The sequence below is a fragment of the Quercus lobata genome, chromosome 11 (genome assembly GCF_001633185.2).
Source record: "Quercus lobata isolate SW786 chromosome 11, ValleyOak3.0 Primary Assembly, whole genome shotgun sequence".
Taxonomy (NCBI): Eukaryota; Viridiplantae; Streptophyta; class Magnoliopsida; order Fagales; family Fagaceae; genus Quercus; species Quercus lobata.
The window spans coordinates 9,152,688-9,173,751 of NC_044914.1; the positions used below are offsets into that span (position 1 = coordinate 9,152,688).

The 21,064-nt window shown below is 35.8% G+C and overlaps 1 protein-coding gene across 1 annotated transcript; it reads left to right on the forward strand.

The window, feature by feature from the left end:
* Nucleotides 1–15,169: 15,169 nt before the first annotated feature.
* On the forward strand, nt 15,170–17,942 carry LOC115967587 (G-type lectin S-receptor-like serine/threonine-protein kinase LECRK1). The gene is made up of 2 exons (XM_031086708.1): nt 15,170–15,410; nt 15,723–17,942. The coding sequence occupies exons 1-2, from the start codon at nt 15,182–15,184 to the stop codon at nt 17,855–17,857; spliced, it is 2,364 nt and encodes a 787-aa protein (XP_030942568.1). The 5' UTR covers nt 15,170–15,181; the 3' UTR covers nt 17,858–17,942.
* Nucleotides 17,943–21,064: the final 3,122 nt, after the last annotated feature.

The following is a 21,064-nucleotide window of genomic DNA, read 5'->3' on the forward strand; positions in this document are numbered from 1 at the left end:
ATCTTCAAGACATCTCTCTCTATCTCTCTCTGTCTCAGATTCTATTTTGAATTTGCATTGCATTTGCACGGGAGCAAAGGCGCATTCTAACTCAATTCGGTCCTAGCCTTTCAATTGTGCATGTGTAGACATGCGTCAAAATTCACCCCAAAAGTATCCTACTTGAACCCAAATTTTTTGACCTGAAACAAAAATGGGTTGACCCATAATTTAACCTGACCCTTTTTTTTTTAAAAAAAATTAAAAAATTATTGGTTTAATTATTTGTTGTAAGTTTTATAGTGCACAAATCAAACTCAATTGACAATATATAATGATTATTATTATTTTTTTTAAAACAAACTTTTTAACATTTTATGGATAACAACATTCAAATATATATATATATGTAAGGACTCAATTTGTAACGATCCTAAATTCATATTGGGTTCAAACGTTAAAAGCCCAAACAATAAATTTGTAGAGCGTGGATGTCAAAGAACTAGGTTAACTCCAAAAGAAAAACGATTAAACTTAACGTTTATAGATGGATTAACACTAATATAACGATCAATTTCTCCTTGAAAACAAGTTCAGTTCTTTATTTCATAAGGTTTTCTTCTAAGTACTACTTGTTTAGAAGTTTCGATCCCTTTTTCTCAATGCATTCTTCCATGTTATATACTGCCCTCTTGGTGTCATTTTCACCACACACGTGTAGGTTGGGTTCGGAGGATCCTTTCTTGTCCCATCCAACACCTCCTAGAACCTCCAACCAGCACCTGTAAGGCTGCCTCATCACTGTTCAGGCATCACCTCCACATTAATGCGGCCAGAGAGTTGGTTGAGAGGCAATTAATGTGGAGACAGCTGTTGTTAAAGATATTTGTTTACCTTTTCTTTCTTACCCTTGGTCCCATATCCCACCTTCAGTGGTAATGTAGTTTCGAAGTGTGTTTGCAACAATATGGTGTTCAGGTCGTCCTCGGACTCATACTGCCGAGAAGGATTTTGTCCTCGGATGAATACTGAACTCACCTCACGTGATATCTACTCTCCTTTTCATTTGGTTACCCTTATAACCTGATATGGTCCCTCGGACAGTTTTACGTCCTCGGATGGGCCACAAGCCCAATTAACACAATTTTAATAATTTATTGATTAACCGGCCCCCACAATAGCCCCTCAAAATCTTGCTTTTTGACTTCTTGGGAGAAAAGATTGATTTTGATGTCACAAGCCCATACCCTTTTATGTTTTGGGCATGGTCCTGACGCTTCAGCATCCCGAGCGTGGCAACATTAAATTTTGGCGACGCCCCTGTCTCCCACGTTCAACGGTAAGATGTAAATCGAATGGTAGGGGGTCTATCTTGTTTCGCAAGCAGGAACTTTCCCGCACATAACTTCTGCACGACTATAAAGGAATTCTCAAATCAATTCTCTTTCTTACCTTCAGCGATCACACAATTCTAGAGCTCATACACTTAACCTGTCTTTCTCCTTTTTCGTCATTTTCCTGGCATCTACAAATACTTAAATCTTGTCCGAGGACCCTCTTTCAAACCTGTAAGTTTTCTCAAAATCTTTACCGCTTTCATCTTAAACTCGTTAATTTCTCTACTAAATCCTTTAGGAAAATGGGGAAAAAGGAGGGTAAGTTTCGATGTCTAGTTGAGTTCGAGGAAAGTATGAGAAATTTTCGCTCTAAGTATAGGATTCCCTCAACGGTAGGTATGAGGTACGCAGCCCAAGGGGAATGGGCTGACACTAGACAAACAGGGGAAGTGGTTATTCCCATGATTGCCTTCATAGAAGGCGGAATGACCATCCCCATGGGTAAGATTACTAGGAGCTACCTTAGGTTCTTTAGGTTATACCCAACTCAATGTGCCTCAAATATGTTTAGGGTCCTAGGAAGTATAGAGACTTTGAACGAGAGAATGGACCTAAACTTGACCCATCATGACATGAATTGGGTGTATAACCTCCATCATTTGAAGGGGCAGAGGTATTATCTCAAGTCGAGATATCCTGAGGTGAGGCTAATTCAGTGCCTTCCGACTTCAAACAAGAACTTAAAGGAGGACTTCTTTATCTTTTTTGGGGAATGGCATGATGGTCTGCCATGCCCCACGGAGGAAGGAACACCAGGTGGGAATGCAGTCATAGATCCCTAATATCCAGTTCATACATATTTTTCCTTTTTTTTTTTTGTTTTTTTTTTTGTTTTTGTTTTTGTTTTGTTTTTAGTCTTAGTATTCTTATCCCTAATGACGTTTCATTTCAATTAAATGGTTTTGCAGATAGACGTTTCACGAAGCCCAACCTTAAGTTAGTCAACAAAGCAAGCTTAGATAGGGTATTGAAAGCCGAGATATACTTGAACGAAGCTGACAGCCAACTCCGGGCAGCCCATTTAATCCTCGGCTACACCCCCCTTTCATTTGCTCTCCAGGCACCGAAGTGCGTGATTAGAGCCCGTGATCCTCGACTTCACCGTATTAGTGTTGCCTACAGAGGGTTCATCGTTCCAGAAGGTATTCCACTTCCCCAGGATACATCCCGCACTGAGCCCCTTTTTGTGGCCGCTGTCTCAACAGGAGCCTCTTCATCCCAGCCTGTCCTCAGAGAAGAGGAAGTAGAAGAGAAAGAGGAAGAGGAAGAAGAAGAGGAAGAAGTTGTAGAACTCTCAGACTCCTCGGAAGATTTTGGGGTTTTTGATCAACCTATACGCTTCGAGGAAGATCTTGACGAAATGAGAATACAAAGGAAGCCCCAAAGAAGTTTAATGGAGTTGATTGAGAAACAGCCTAGGGGAAGAATGCACCGGGGAAATCAACGCAATCTCAGATTCCTTCTTTTCCTACCAGGTCTCCACCTCCTGCTCTTCATCCACCTTCTCATCAACCTCATCAGCCAGTCAGAGCTGATGCGACCGAATTGAAAAGGCGGAGGGAACAAAAAGGGAAGGACGTGGTGGATGCTGGCAAGTCCCGTCTGACCCGTGAGGAAGATGCCCAAAGAGTTGCAAAGCAGCAGAAGACTAGCCATCTTCCTCAATGAGGCCAGGAGAGGTTTGACACTCAACCTCCTGAGCCTTAAGCATGGCTGCCAGCACCCATGCATGGGGGGCCCCTACGAGAAGATGCATCTATTAAGGACTTCAACGGTGGCATTGGGTGTCACGTAGCCTCAGCTATAGAGGAGGCTTTGTTACTCCCAAAGGACATGGCCGAAATAAAGAACACGAGGAAGAATGAACTCATCCTCAATAATAAAAGATACTTGGGCATGGTATAGTGCTAACTCTTTTCTTTTTGTGATCATTACTCATTGATGTGTACTTTTTACTGACTATAGTATTAATCTCTTCCTTGTAGGTTATCCAAAATACTTTCAAGCTGGATGAGATGCTCAATATCTGCTACAGTCAGCTAGACGATGAAAAGAAGAAACGGGCGTCGGCTGTACAGACTTTGACACAATCCGAGCAGGACTTGGTTGCTGTGAGGAAACAGTTACTTGCTGAGGAGCAAGCTCGCAAGAGCGCTGACTCGGTCTTGGAAGGCTATCAAAAGCAGGCTGAGGACCAGGGAAAGCAGTTGTGTGAAGCAAATGCAGAGCTAAAAGCTGCCCGGGAGCAGGTTGCAGCCCTTAAGAAGCACTTGGAGGAAACCCAAAAGTTAAGGGAGCAAGCTGAGAAGTCCAGGGAGGAAGCTAAGAGAGCAAAAGCCAAGGCCGAACAGGCAACAAATGAGGCCAAGCAGAAAGGCTATAAAATCGGCGTGGCTAAGACAGAGGAGACACTAAGGGCAGAGGTGCCAATGGTATGCCATATCTACTGCGCCCAAACTTGGGATAAAGCCCTTAACCGAGCTGGGGTTGAGGCTTCATCTGAGTTAAGGAGGCCAGAGAACGTTTTCTACCCTGAAGCAATCCGCACCTCAGCCCTTCCATCTAGTCAAGCTAAAGACACTCCCTCAACCATTAACCCAATTCCACTGTCTTTGTTCCTTCATCTTCTTCTGAACCCCCTATGAGTGAGGTTGTGAGTGAAGTTGTCAAGCCCTTAGAAGTTACACCTCCTAGGAAGATTAGGGTCGATCTGAAAGAGTCTAAATCTAAGCAACCTACCCTTTCGAAGGACAAGTCACATGATAAGCCTACATGGGTTTGTCATTTTTGTAGAAAGTCTGGACACATTCGTCCAAATTGTTACAAGCTGAAAGCTACTAAGAGAGCAAACAAACCAAAGTACATGTGCCTCAAGCACAAGATCCTATGGTACTCATTGGTGAATTGGTAAAGGTTTTAAACCTTTATTCCAATCCTGGAGTTGGTAATCATTCCCATGTGAATAAGCACTCCAATGCTCGTGGTGCATCTAAAAAGTTTTGGATGCAAAAGACTCAATCTAATTGAGTCCTTCTAAAATAGTCCTTGTGCTTCATTGCTATTCTTTGTGACCTTTGTTTTTTTGGTTTGTGTTTTCTCTGTTTCTAGGACTTGCATTGCATGACATTCATGCATTTCATTCTAGGTCGTTTTTTTAATTTAAAAAAAAGGGAGAAAAAGGAACCAAATTGTGTTTTGCACTATTTTCTTGGTTTTTGAAAATAAGGTTGGTCAATTATTTTCACATAACATGTCTTTTGTACCTTGTTTAGCTTTGATGAACTTATTTATTGCACTTTACTAGTCTGAGCTTTGTAGTGCATGTTGTATGGAAAAGATGTTTATGGTTTTGATTACTTTGTCTTGATCTTGAAGTCACATGTATTTGACTGTCGGACTTGAACCTTTAGAGAAAGGCATAAATAACCATCTCACCACTGTTCACTAGCCAATCATGAACACCTTAGTGCATATCGTAAGATTTTGTGCTCGAGAAAGTGTAGCACATGCACAAAAAGATCATAAGGTGTAGCCTTGGTTTAAATGCTAAAATTGGTGTGTACATTATTGGACTTAATGTTAAATCAATCAAATAAAATTGGTGTGTATATTATCCCGGCTATTTTAATAAGTTTCTGAATAATTAAAATTTGTGTGTACAATATGAGGTAAAATCAAGAAACTTACATGATTGCAAGCTTATGATCTAGGAGATGTGGGAGTTATATGATGTAACTCCTTAGGTGATAGTCTCTTTCAAATTCTATGTGATGAATTTTGTAGACTTTGTGATTGATTTTTATTCACATATCACCTCACATGTATCTCAAGCTTTTACTAGTTGCACACACTACACAAGTTACTCTTTGCTAAACATTGTACATGTTATTGTGTGTGTCTTTGGTCTGACCAACCAAGTTTGCAAATACTTTGAGTTTTTATGCAAAACAGATTTGATGATTGAGAATTTATGGAGAATGTAAGAAATTTTAACTTTGGGAAAATTGGGCTAAAATCCTTGTTTTTCAAAAACATATCATCACATACTCATGCATTTTGTTTATCAATTTCATTACTTTGAGATGATTTTAAAATTTTTTTCAAAAACTGTGTTTTTTTCTCAAAAATTTTGTGACCTCTGTCTGTTTCGATTGATCCAATCTATTTTTCGATCAATCGAAAGTGTTTTAAAATGCTTAAAGGAGCCTCTATCTGTTTCAATTGATCCAATTTGTTTTTAGATCAATCGAAATTGTTTTGAAATTGTTTTAAAAATTTTAAAGGAGCCTCTGTCTGTTTCGATCAATCAAAACTGATTTTCGATCAATCGAAACTCATGAATCAGGTTTTAAAAAAAAATCTGATTTGACTTGTTCAAACCAACTTTTTCAAAACTTTTTCTCTCTCCAACTCGGCAAGGCTCCACAACGATTTTTTTGTCATTTTCCTCCAAATTTCTTGCAAGTTTTCTCTCTCCATAAGCCGGTATGTCCATATTACCCTTCCTTTTGCATTGTTTGTCATGTTTTCATGCATTATTTCATGGTTTTTGGGTAAAATTTTGAACTATGCATAATTTGGGATTTTTGATGAATCAAGCCTTATCTTGTGAATTTGATCAATGGGTTTTGTTACTATATTGATATATTCATGATCTATAATGGTTAATTTGATCAATTTGGGGATTTGTGAAAAATTAAAAATTCTAGGGCTTGTATTGAACCCGAATTGGGGATTTTGTTCAAATTGGTTTCAATTGATGAAATTGGCTTATTGAATTGATGTAATTGATCATTATTTTATGTAATCTATCTTGTGTGATGATCAATTGGTCAATTTTTACAAATTGAACAAGTGCTTTTTCAAAATTTTCGGGTTTTTGTTAAGAACTCTATGCTCAAGCCAATTTTGTTGAACTTGAACTTAATTTGAACTAAATTTCACTGCATTAGAGCATGCATCATGACATTTAATCTGTTCATGCATCATATAGATTTTTGTTCTATATTTTTTTTGTGCTAACTTGTAGTCTGCCCTTAGTTTTTGTTTTTTTCCTTTCGCTTTGTGTCTTTGTCCTTATACTAGCACCATGCCTAGGAAGACTAGAGCCCATAGGACCCCCTCCACTTCCTCTAAGTCTCCCTCTAGGAGTGAGGTGTTTAGGAATGACAAAAGCAGAGAGGTTTATGAGAAGCTGAACTATAAGCGTAAGATTTGGGCTGAGCATTCTATGGTATTAGATGAGGTTGATCCGGTCATTAGGGCAAACCTTGAGTTTAGAGGTTGGTTATCCTTGTTAGAGATAGATCATCCACCCCTGACCGCCCTAATTAGAGAGTTCTTGTCGAATCTCTCTTACCACGTCTATGATTCCAACATTCTTGTTAGGAGTTGGATACGAGGTGTTGAGTTCACCATTACTTCTCGGGTAGTGGCTGATGCTCTTGGGGTTCCGGTCGTTAGGGAGCTTGTCTATCCCTGTGAGGAGTCTCCACCCTTAGATGACGTCATGTCATACATCACTGGGTCTTCTATCCAGTCGGGTTTTGATCCTCGGATCACGTCTGCTGAGCTTACTGAGACTGCCTATCTTTTCTTTAGGATAGCATGTCATTCTTTGTGGCCTATTTCTCATCTCCACACCATCCCTCTTAAGCGCCATGTGTTTTTGTACGCTTTTGTTTCTAGTGCGTCTATCAGCTTTCCTCATTTGTTTCTTCGTTCTTTGAACGAAGCTCATAGGAGTTCTGCCATAGCGCATGCTCTTATTCATCCTATTTTCATTCATAGGATTTTGTTGTATCTTGGTCTAGCTGATTTCCCTTCCGGTGAGCCCATTCATGTCATTGCTCCCATAGGTGCCACCTTCCTTAGGTAGAGGGTTACTCACTTGAGAGTTGGTCCTACGCGTCCTAAGGGTGCGTCATCTGGTGTTGATCCCCCTCCTCCCTCTTCTACAGGTGCTGATATGGCTGAGGCGTCTAGTGCTGCTGCTGCTGCAGATGCTGATGTTCCTCCACCAACTACTTCGGATGATTTAGACATTCGACATACGTTGGATCATGTCTTGACTGTTCAGGTGGCTCATGGACAGATTTTGGTAGACGTGCTAGATGAGATCCGTGCTTTGCTCGCAGAGTTGGCACAGTTTCGACAATCTTCACTGCCACCTCCTTTTGATGATGGATTTTGATTGCCCTTTGGCATTCTGTCACAAAAAAAGGGGAGTACATATTTGAGCTTGTAGAGTTTTTGTTTTCAGGAGGAGAGCATTTTTGGTTGGTTGGAGCTTATGGAGTTTAGATTGTATCTAGGTGTTTTACATTGTTTTTTACCTTTTTAGCTCTTGCCATATTTTTGTTGGGCTATTCATGTTAGGGGGAGATACTTTTATTGCTTTTTATGTTTCTTGTTTCGATTGCTTATTGATTTATATTTATGAGTTTTTCATTGATATATGTCTTTATTGTGTGTTGTTTGAAATCAAGAATTTATTTTGTTTACTTGTATTTTCCACACATACTGTTATGCATTTTGTTTAGTGTTTCAGGAAATATACAGGTTGATTCAATTGAGCTGCTGTCTACACTTGCAACTGATGGATAGTAGTTAGGATTGAATTTGTTTTTATGAACAGTATATTTGTAAAGGGCTTTTCTTTGTAAACTTTGAGCTTTTAGTTGTGTTTTGTCATGGATTACCAAAAGGGGAGTTTGTTAGGTTCTAAAGACTTAGGATTTTATGTATTTAAAACTCTAATGTGTATTGTTGGCAAACCATGATCAAAACAATATGTTTAGTCGTGTTTAGACTTGCTCAAAGTTGTTTCATTTATGTAAAGTTGGAATAAGCTGATGCAAAATTTATTTTTGCTTCTTGGCCTGGTTCGATCGATCGAAGCTTAGGCTCAATCAATCAAAAATCGGGTCAAATGTGTTTTCTGCAGAATTCCAACTTAGCCCTAGTTTTGTTTTAAAATGTTTAGGGTTTTCTAATTTGCCCTAGGTATAAAAGGCAAACTCTAGCCACGTTTTTGTATTGCTCATATTGCTGTTTGTGTAAATCTCTTGTGAGATCTGTGAGGAGCTTTCCTTTACACAAGCTTAGGATTATCAAGAAGGAGATTTCTTCAAGAGCTTGATGATCATTCAGCTGCTGCCATAAGAACTTAAAGAAACACAAGTGGTGTGCTTGTACTTGCTGGAGAATCCAAGAAAGAAGGAGTCTGTGGTTTCGGAGCTTGCACGTGGTCGTGTTAGTAAGTTTTTACTGGTGGGCAGTGATAGGATGTTAGTGGTCTAAGTCCTATTGAACAACTTCGATTCTTTCATAGTGGATTCAGGTTTACCTTAAGGATAGGTAGGTTAAATTCTCCCCAGGTTTTTACCGGTTTGGTTTCCTGGGTGATCATATCTTTGTGTTATTTATCTTTCCGCTGCTTTGCATGATATGATTGTTTTGATTGTGATAACCTAGATTTGTTAATTTGGACTAAGTAACAACTTGGTTAATTACCTAGGTTAATCCAATTGTGTTTTTAAGGGGTCTAAAAACTATCATAACCCAAGATTAAGTTGTTTATTTTACAAGACTATAATTGGTTTAGACCACTTGGACCATAATATATCTAACAATAACAGTAATGGGTTTTTTTTTTTTAATTATTTTTTTTTTTTGGTTGTGGATTTGATGTAGCCACCCTCTACCTTTAGGTCAACCAACCAACCCCCACTCTAGTCTTAGGATTGACAACCAGTTACCCTCTACAAGCCAAATGACCAGCCACTCTTTCTGATGTTTTAGGGCAGCTAGCAACCCCCTTATTTTGACTTCTCATATTTGCCATATATCCTCTTTAGTTACAACTTTGACTTAGCTACTTTATTTCCTAGTAGTTATAGATTATAAATAGACTTGCTATGTAAGAGTAAAATCAGTTTTTGATGTAACTTTTAACTTATTTTCAAACCTGGACAGAATTCTCTAGTTTCTTTGTAATTCCAACTTTAATTCTTAATCCTAAGGCAATTCTAATTCAAGTTCTCAATTTTTATGAGAAGTAGTCAAGACCTCATACTTCAAGTTGGTTTAGCCAGATCTCTCTAGATCTTGCCCAATCAGTACAGTTTTTTGGGTGAAGTTGGTCCAAAAACTGCATGTTTTTCTTTTAAAATAAAATGAAGTATTTATTAGGGGTTTTGGTATTTTGTTGATATCTCATCCATTTTAACTCTAATTTTAGCCTGTAGACTATCATTTCGAAGGGAAAAATATGCCCTACAAGACGGTCCAAAATTCAACTTAATCAAAAGGTTGGATCAAAAAGTCAACTTTTTGACCATACCCAGTTAAGGTTTTGGCCTTAATTGCTATTAAAAGGGTTTTCAATTGTTGTGACCCTTTGATCCACTATTTGATCATGTTGTATTTATTTGTTACCCATTTTGGCTTTGAAGCTTGTAATTTTGCACCTTTTTTCAATTTTTTTGGATTTTGGCATTTGTTTTGTACATGAATCGGGGTTAGATAAAATACAGTATCAACACATTGCAGCACCTCTCACCAATTTTCTCAAAAAAAATTCCTTTGTTTGAATTGATAAAGCTCAAGAAAGCTTCCAACTTTTGTAGAGGAAGTTAACCGAAGCTCCTATCCTTGCCTTGCCCAATTTTGACAAGATTTTTAAGCTTAATTGTGATGCATCAAGAGTGGAAATTGGTGGTGTCCTTAGCCAAGAAGGGTAGCCCATTGCATTCTTTAGCGAGAAGTTGAATGAAGCAAAACTTAGGTATTCTACCTAGGACAAGGAATTCTATGCTATTGTTCAAGCCATCAAGCATTGGAGTTATTATTTGGCCTACAAAGAGTTTAATCTACACACTGATCATGAGGCTTTGAAATATCTCAATAGTCAATCTAATTTGAACAAGAGACATGTAAAGTGGGTAAGCTTTTTGCAGCAATTCACTTTCTCATCGAAACATCAGTCGGGAATTCTCAACAAAGTGATTGATGGGTTGAGTAAGAGGACTAATTTCTTGGTGGAAATGCAAGTTAAGGTTGCTGGTTTTGAAGTTTTCAAGGAGAATTACCAAGACAAGGATGGACCCAGGTAGGGGCCCAAGGGGGCTTCAGCCCCTCCCTAGGTCCAAAATTTTTTTTTTTTTAGTCATTCTATATTTCATTTTGTAGTTGGGCCCCCTTCTCCCCAACAATCTAGCTAGCTTAACCCAAATAACAACTATCCAACCCAAAAACTTAACGAAAACAATAAAAATATTCACAATGGTAATTGTATTTTAGCCAAAAAAAAAAAAAAAACTATTTTACCGCCAAAGAACAAAAAAATCATGTGTTATTGGAGAAGTTAAAGCTAAATGTTTTGCAATTACAGTAAACTGGTATAAATACCAGTTGACTGTAGCAAATTGTTAAAAATAAAATACAATATTTTATTAAGATTAAATGTCTTTCTTCAATTAAAAACCTCAAGTTCTCTCTCTTCCTTATTATTTTAATGAGTTGTTTATATTATTTTAAATGAAGTCATATAAAAATAGAACATTTGGTATTAGGTGTATTTAGGGGTGGCAAATGGGTAGGTTGGGTCATAAATGGATTGGGTCATAAATGGGTTGGGTGTGTATTTACCCATTTATCCATTTATGACCCATTTATATATAAATTAATTATCCATTACCAACCCAACCTATTTAATTAGTAACCCACCCATTTAATCCATTATAAAATTCATATTCAGCAATTTAACAAGAGACTAATTTTCTTCTTGCACTTTTCTCGGCAACCAAACAAGAAACATTAGACATAATATGCAAAGCACTTAAAAGTAAAAAACCTAACCTTTCAAACGAAAACAGCAAGAAAACCATATCAAGACACTAATTTTCTATTTCACTTTTCTCTACAACCAAATAGAGAAAAAGCACCCAAAGAAGAAGAAAAAAAAAAAAAAAAAAAAAAACTCAATCACAATGATTTTCGTCCCTTCCTCGACTTCTTCCTCCACCACCTTGAGCTCTACGTCCTTCTCAGCCTTCTTCGCCTTTGGTAACTCGGTCTTCTATAACTCAGCCACCGAGTTATCTAAGTTAATATTGGCACCTCTCCGAGCTGCGCTCCGAGTCACCCACGCTGCCAACTCGGACTTCGGTTTCTCTTTCTCTTCTTCCTCAACAATGCGTCATTTCCTGGGCGCCATTAAAGAAAAGCTTTTTGTTATCTAAGTTACTAAGAAAGACAAACTTTAGATAGGAAGAGGGAAAGGTGTTTAGATTTTGTCTAGTTTGGTAGCTGAGAAAATGCCTAGAAAATGGAGGAAATTTTTTTTACATTAGATAGAGGAAGAGGCAGTTGGCTGTGGCTACTGTAATGTTTTATTGTTTGTTAGTGTTTTTGGTTTTTTGTTTTTTTAAGTATTAAACTTTAAATTTTAAATGGGTAATTGGGTGCCCAGTGGTTTAACCATCAAAACCCATTTAATTGAATTATCCATTTGGATCTTATCCATTTAACCCAAATATTTAATTGGGTTGGGTCAAGACTTATCCAAATTAAGAGGGTTTTGAGTGAGTTCATGGGTTCGGATAAAAATTGCCACCCCTAGGTGAATTATAAAGTGAAGTGATAAAATAGATAAAGTATTTTTTTGAGGTACTACAAGTTAAAAGTTTTAGCACCACCACTGTGAATGCTCTAACTTCAAAAAAACAAAATCCTAGCCAAGCCTAGTATTAAAAAAAAAAAACATTATTTTGTTTTTGCTTTTGCCTTTGTTGGCAAATGATTACATCTTAATGTATTTAGAAACAACAATTTTATGTATTTATAATTTTTTAATACTATGTGGATGTCTATTTGGAGTTTTTTTTCTTTCTTTATACTCTAGCCCCTGCTAGCTTAAAATCCTAAGTCCATCCATGTACCAAGATGACCCACATTTTGGTAATCTATACCAACAATTGCAACAGGGACAGCAACCTGCCAAGTCTGACTTTTGGTTAAAGGATGGATTTCTTTTTAAAGGGCTGAAATTATGTTTGCCTAAATGTTCTCTAAGGGAGTTGATGATTGTTAAACAACATAATTTGGGGCATTTTGGCAAACCAAAGCCCCTAGAATTCCTTAAACAAGACTACTTTTGGCTGAGAATGACTAAAGATGTTGAGCGGCATGTTCAAAGGTGCCAAATTTGTCAAAAAAGAAAGAGCACTGCCACTAATGCAGGTCTATATTTACCTCTTGCAGTACCTAATAAGCCATGGGAATGTATTGGTATGAATTTTGTTCATGGCTTTCAACCTACACAACAAAAGAATGATTCAGTCATGGTGGTAGTGGATCGTTTCTCCAAGATGGCTCACTTCATCCCATGCAAGAAGACTTCGGATGCTTCCAATGTGGCTGCTTTATTTTTCAAAGAAATCTACAAGCTTCATGGTGTACCCCTTTCTATTGTTTCCAATAAGGATGCTAAATTTCTTGCTCATTTTTAGCGAACTCTATGGCACAAGATAGGAACTGAATTGTGACACTTCTTTCCACCCTCAAATGGATGGTCAAACTAAAATTGTCAACCGGAGTCTTGGAAATCTCTTGAGATGCTTGATTGGAGAAAATCCAAGGAATTTGGAAAGTATCCTTCCCTTGGCTAAATTTTCTTACAACTCTTCTCTTAATCGGACCATTAACACATCTCCTTTTGAAGCTGTGTATGGGAATAAACCTTTGAGTGTCTTAGATTTGGCACCCTTGCCACTTTCTAAGAAGGAGAATGTAAGGAATTTTATTCCTTTTGGGTTACTATTGTTTAAAGTTATCAAGCTCTATTAGAAGTCTTGTCTATCACTTGATTTTGAGTTCTTTTTGGAATAAGAGTGATTCTCCTTTTGTGTGTAGAAAAGAAGTCTAGTGTTTCTTGGTTTTGGATATACTAGCCGACTCAAGTCTCCTATATATGCAAAGTGCTGCTACAAAAAATAAGAGAGAGGAAGAGAAAGTGTGAGTGAGAAAAAAGCTCTCTCTTTGTTTGGTTATTTGATATTTGTGGATTGCAATTTCGAATAGTGAGAGAGGTTTGTTAATGCTTGGTTTTGGTTTTGCAGTTTGGTGATTTGCTCTCTCTTGGTGCGTCGCAACTTTTGGATTTGCTTTGTGGCTCTCTTTTTGGTTTGTGTGCAATTGGTATTTGGTATTTGGTATTCATATTTGGTATTTGTGAACCTTTGGTTCTTTGGTTCATATTTGGTTCTTTGGTTTGTATTTGTGAGAGAGAACTATTTGGGTGTATTTGGGATTTGGGTTTGTAAGAGTGCCTTTACACCAATTTGTATTATCCCAAATTTGTTATAGTGAAATTTGTTCATCATCGCTCATGGATGCAAGGTATTGCTGAACCACGTAAATTCTTGGTGTTTTGTGTCTATTTTCTTTTGGATTAATTTTTTTCATTCCTATTGTTAGTTTGAAGATCTTTCACAAGCCTAAAATATTTTCACAATCAATCTTGATAATTTTTTTTATCTTCCCCTATTTTACAACAAAGTATTGTCTAAAATAATGACAAAATTAAGCAAGCCAAACATGGAAATTTGAAAATTCTTTCTCAATCACCATCTCTTTAGGTGGAATATTTTGGCTGGGATTTGGAGCCATAAATCCTGCCTAAATTCCACATGGAAATTTGAAAATTCTTTCTCAATCACCATCTCTTTGGGTGGAATATTTTGGATGGGATTTGGAGCCACAAATCTTGGCTATATTCCACATGGAAATTTGAAAATTCTTTCTTAATCACCTAAACCATGAATTTTTCCATATCAACAAAATCAATACACGCTACATGCAGATTCCTGGAAGGTATGCATTCATTTTAAGTAACAGCTCATCATCACATATAAGAGCACTAGCAATAGTGATGCTAAATAGCTATATAGCTATTTTTAGCACTACTAAAACTCAAAATGTACTATGCAATAGTGGAGCCAAAGCAATATTTTTTGGCTCCACAACTATAGTCCACAACTACAGTGCATAATTATTTTTGACTATACACTATAGTTGAGAGGTCAAAAAAAAAAATTTATTATTTTGCATTCACACTTCTTTTCTTATTTTTTACTCTTTCTTCTGCGCTGTGTCCCTGTGCAGTGATTTCTAATAAGAAATATTCTTATTGACTTAGTCAAGTGAAAAGTCTACTAAAACACATATATAATAGAGCCATTGTTAATTTTTTATATCAAGCAAGCCAAACAAATAGAGTTTAAACCTTCTGATTCACCTTATGTTCCACTAATTAGTATTTAACATATTTTCATTTTACTTTCCTTATAAAATAACTGAAGTTTAAAATGGAAAACAATCATACACATGGTAAGTAATGATTTGTAGAATATAGAGTGGTACATAAAAAGTGATACAGAGGATTTGCATTCAAACATAAATATATAATGGCAATTATCTTCCTTTTTCTTCTTCTCTCAGCAATTTTCACAGCCGAAGCTCAATCAGGGCAATCCAGTATTGAGCCAGGCTCTTTTCTGACAGTAACAAACACTACTTTTCTTATTTTTTATTCTTTCTTCTGCATTTCATTTTACGTTCACACTACTTTTCCTCTTTCTGGGTCTCTATGCAATGATTTCTAGGCATTTCATTTTCCGTTGTGCAATGATTTCTAATAAGAAATATTCTTATTGACTTAGTCAAGTGAAAAGTCTAATAAAACACATATAATAGAGCCATTGTTAATTTTTTATATCAAGCAAGCCAAACATAAATATATAATGGCAACTATCTTCCTTTTTCTTCTTCTCTCAACAATTTTCACAGCCGAAGCTCAATCAGGGCAATCCAGTATTGAGCCAGGCTCTTTTCTAACAGTAACAAACACTACCACCACCAACTCTTCATGGCTATCACCTTCTGGTCTATATGCCTTTGGATTCCACAAGCAAGGCAATGGCTATGCTATTGGAATTTTTGTTGAAGGGATTCCTCAAAAGATAGTAGTCTGTGTTAGAGATATATATTAGACATATTAGCCCAATGTAATAGGCCCAAACCCATTCCTGCTTGTACTAGTAGTCTAGGGTTTAGTCGCCTATATATACTCATGTTAGGGTTCATTGTAACACAGGAGGTTATTGTACTACACTCTCATACAATAAAGATGTAGCCCTTAAGGGATTCCTCCGTGGATGTAGGCCGTAAGGCTGAACCACGTAACTCTCGTGTTTTCAGTGTTCCTCCTCTATGCTTCCTCTTCCACATCTACTCTAGCATACACAACATGATATAATACATCTCTATGCTAATATTTAACAGTCTGGACAGCCAATAGAGACGATCCCCCAGTTCCCGCTGACGCCAGACTAACTTTCACAAGTGATGGACAACTGGTTCTGCAGTCTGCACAACAAGGCACGAACACAAGCATTACCAACTCTCCTGGAGCTGCAACTTCAGCATCCATGCTTGATTCTGGCAACTTTGTTTTGTATAATTCTGATAACAGTACAATATGGCAGAGTTTTGATCACCCTACTGATACCCTTTTGCCAAGCCAGCATCTTTCAGTTCAAAAAGTGTTAAATTCCAGTGTTTCAGACTCAAACCATTCAACTGGTAGATTTCTGCTCTTAATGCAACTAGATGGATATCTTGCGATGTACCCAGTTGGAACCCCCTACACAATTGATTATGGTTATTGGAACTACGAGACACCTGGGCAAGGTAATAATGTGAGATTAAATCTGGATGATAATGGTCATCTCTACTTAGAGAATGGTAATGGCACGGCTGGTACAGTGGATATACATCTAGGAGATAATTCGAAAAAAGGTTTACTCTACCTTTTGAGAATTGATGCTGATGGAATCCTGAGGCTATACTCACACAGTATGGATCAAAATGGTAACTGGTCAATCATATGGTCCCAGCCAGATGACAAGTGTGCCCCGAAGTGTATATGTGGCCTTAATGCATATTGTGTCAAAACTAATCAAAGTTTTGGTTGCAATTGCCTTCCTGGATTTGCACTTATTAACAAGAGTGAAATGAATTCAGGCTGCGAAAGGAACTTCACTGCAGAAAGTTGCAAACCAAGCATGACATATACCATGGAGGCAGTGAATAATACCATATGGGAAGATAAAAATATCTCTGTTCTTTCCTCATCAACCCAAGAGGCTTGCAAAGCAGCATGTTTGCAGGACTGTAACTGTGATGCTGCGCAATTCAAACAGGGGGAGTGCAAGAAGCAAAGTCTTCCTTTGAGATTTGGGAGATTACTTGAAAGTGGCCCAAACGTAGAATTCATCAAGGTAAGCATATCTACTACGCCCACTACAGCTAGAAATGTGCCAAAGAAAAGCAAAAAAGAGGTCCTAATTATCAGTGTTTCATTAGTTGCTTTGGCAATTGTGTTGGTGATTTCTGGAGTTGTAATGTATAGATATCGTGTCTGGGCATGTATAAAGGAATCTTTTCAGTTTATCCAAAAAAAAAAGGAATCTAATCATGGAAATATTGTCTTGAGTGAGGAGGTTTCTCTGCGATCATTTACTTACGCAGAACTTGAGAAAGTGACTGATAATTTCAAGGAAGAGCTTGGTAGAGGAGCATTTGGAATAGTTTATAAAGGGGCAATTGGGGATGGCAAGAAGCTCATAGCTGTGAAAAGACTAGATAAATTGTTAGCCGAACGGGAAAGAGAGTTTCAGACCGAGATGAAAGTGATTGGGAGAACACATCACAAAAATCTAGTCCAACTACTTGGGTATTGCCATGATGGACCAAATAGGCTGCTGGTATACGAGTACATGAGCAATGGGTCGCTTGCAGATATACTCTTCACACCAGAAAAACAACCTTGTTGGGATGAACAAATGGAAATTGCTCGAAACATAGCAAAAGGAATTCTTTATCTTCATGAAGAGTGTGTGCCACAGATCATTCATTGTGACATAAAGCCTCAGAACATACTCATGGATGAAAACATGTGTGCAAAAATCTCTGACTTCGGATTGTCAAAGTTGTTGAAGCCAGATGAAAGCAAAACATTTACTGACATAAGAGGCACAAGGGGATATGTTGCACCAGAGTGGCATCGCAAAATGTCCGTGACAGTGAAAGTAGATGTCTATAGCTTTGGAATCGTGTTGTTGGAGATTATATGTCGTCGAAAGAGTGTTGACTCTGATGTTGCAGAGGAAGAAGCTATTCTTGAAGAATGGGCATACCATTGCTTTGAGTGTGGTGAGCTAGGTAAGCTAGTTAATGAAGAAGAGGTTGACAAGAAACAGTTGGAGAGAATAACTAAAGTAGCATTGTGGTGCATTCAATATGAACCATCACTTCGCCCCTCAATGAAGAAGGTTCTACAAATGCTAGAGGGGACAGTGGATATCCCAGACCCTCCAAGTCGCTCAATACCATCTAGTGTCTGGGGTAAGGACTGATAGTTTGAAAATTGGTCATGTCAAATTAATCCACTTTTCCATGTAATTTGCTTTCATGGTATACGTATATGTGTCTTCAATAATGCATCTTATATTTTTTTTCTCTCTCTTTTGTTGTTTTATCAATAACTCTGTTTTGGGGATACACCAATAGAGCAATAAGTTGTTTCCTTAATCATTTAGGTGTTGGTTAATTTTACATTCAGTTGTATGGCTTTATAAGGCCTATTTATCATAATAAGAGATATCAGAATTGTTAAAAAAAAAAACAAAAGCTTTTGCCTGTTAGGAGGTCCCAATTTTCCATTGAAGCATAATCAGAAAATTTCTTTGACGTTTACTTGCTTTTCCATAATTTTCTCTTGTCACCATAGCCCCACATAGGAGAAGAGACACAAGTACAGCTCACAGCCAACTGGGTCAGATCCACTTAGTATGATAGCAGGACATGGGAGACAATCGCATGGAGAGATGGGGAACCAAGGTAGCTAATCTTTCTTCCTTTATAACCGGGCAGTAACAGATGATCAAAGAGATGCTAGAAATGCGTCGTAATTATGGGTATGCATCCAACCCAACAACCTAATGAAACTAACCCAATTGGATTTTGAATTAAAAAATATCATGAACGCAAATAACAAAAATCAACTAGATCTATTTTAGTAATACATATTTTAAATAAAAAAATATTGTATATAATTTCACAAGAAACTTTGAATAATCAATCAATCAAATCAATATATTACTAAAAGCTGAAGCGTGGCATTTATAACTGCTGAACTCCTGTTGCGCCACCTCATCACCACGTCATTCGCCACATAATTAATATTTATTCCTATTTTTTTTACAAATATATATATATATATATATATATAGATTATTGACTTTACATATTTATCTTTATCGGTTTTAACATCTATATATAATTAATATTTTTTTCTATTTTTTTTACAAATATATATATATATATATATAAATAGATTATTGACTTTACATATTCATCTTTGTTGATTTTAACATCTATATATATTTCTTTTTTATTTCCAATTTTCCTATAATTTTTTTTTACATTCACTTATTTTTTTAAATATTTACATTTTCTTCAACCTTTCTTCTTCCCTCACCTTTTCATCTCCCCACTACCCTCTACTTTAATATTGCTATTCATCCTTCTCTTCATCTTCCTTTATTTGTCTCTTCTTATCCCTTCCCTCTTACTATAAATTTGTCACTCTTTTCCATTCTTTGCATAGTTTTCTCTCACAAAAAGGTTTTCTCTCTCTCTCTCTCTCTCTCTCTCTCAATGTTTTGGTGGATTTTTATTTTTTATTGCATCTCCGTTTTAGGTTGATAAAATTTTGTATTTTTAAGAACTCTAATTTATGTTGATACAATTTAGTTTTGTGTTTTAAGTTATTATTATTATTATTATTTTACTCTTTGATTGTTAAATTTTATCCGATTACATTATAAAAAATTAAAGATAGTAGATAAAAATAAAATAGTATTCCATTACATAGCATAATTTGGATAATTTAATGTTTATTGTTATATCTTTTAATTTTTCTTATTTTTTTCTTCTCTTCCATTTTACTCAATATTGAAATTCAACCACATCCTCCTTATCATTAAATTATTTATATTTAATCTCTTTTTGTTTTACAAAATAAAAAATGTAATATTTTACTTAAATTCAAATAAAAGAAAATTGTGCTCATCAAATTGTACTCATATTTTTTTTTTTAACATTTACACTTTCTTTAACCTTTCTCATTCTCTTTACCTTTTCATCTCCCCAAAAATTCTACCTTGATATCACTCTTCCTCTTTCCTTTTATCTTCCTTTATTTTGTTTTTTTATATTATCATCCTCTTAATATAAATTTATTATTCACTCTTCTATTCTTTACATAATTTTATCTCACAGAAAAGTGGTTATTTCCCACTCTTTCTCCCTCAATTTTTTGGTAGATTTTTATTTTTATTTTTCTTGCATCGCTATTTTAGCCTGATAAAGTTTTGTATTCTTTAGAGCTCTATTTTGGTTTATGGGATTTAGCTTTGTGTTTTAAGTTTTTTTATTTATTTTTTATGTCTTTGATTGTTAAATATTATCATATTTCATTATAAATAATTAAAAATAGTATATAAGAATGTACTATTATTATATTACATAGAATTATTTGGATAAGTTAGTGTTTATTGTTATGTATTTTATTTTTTATTTTTTCTCATATCATTTTATTTAACATTTAAATTCAACCACATCCCTCATATATATCATTAAATTATTTATATTTCCACTCCTTTTTTATTTTTAAAAATTTTAAATATAATATTTTGCCTAAATTAAATAAATAAAATTGTCCACATTAAGTGGAGTAATGATAGGGAAACACTCATTCTCACACCCAATGCATCAAAGGAAGAATGAAATACAAACCAAATCAAGTTAGAAACACTAAATTAAAATATATAAAAAAACAAAAAAAAAAACTAATAATGCATATTTAATGTCATAGAATCATCATCAAATTTTGGAAAATGATAGGTTGCCAATGGATAGGGAAACACTCATTCTCACACCCAATGCATCAAAGGAAGAATGAAATACAAAACAAATCAAGTTAGAAACACTAAATTAAAAAAAAAAACTAATAATGCATATTTAATGTCATAGAATCATCATCAAATTTTGGAAAATGATAGGTTGCCAATGGAGAGAGAGAGAGATGGTATAGAAAAAAAAACCAATACAAAGTAATAAAGAGTAGATAAAGAAAAGAAAAAAAAACCAAACGTCAATTAGTAATCGTTGATTGGAAAACAAAGAGGTTGTTAGGAGAAGTAAAAAAAAAAAATAGAAATTACCGTGTGGAGAACATTATAAATTTTACAGTGTAGTAACATAAACCGTTTAATTTACTTAAAAAATTAAATCAACAATCAATAATTAAATACAATCATAGTACTAAATTTAAATTTAAAACTAATCAAATTCTAACTATGGAAACCATATTAATCATAACTAAAAAAGAGATGTTCTTTGATAGTAGCAGAAATTGAGTAAGAAATAAAGTTAGAAAATTTAAAAATCCATTTTTTGACATTTCATTTAACCTTTTTTATAATATATATATATATATATATATAATTTTCATGCACTATTACTTTCGAAAATCTAATGAACAATGCTACCTCTCATTT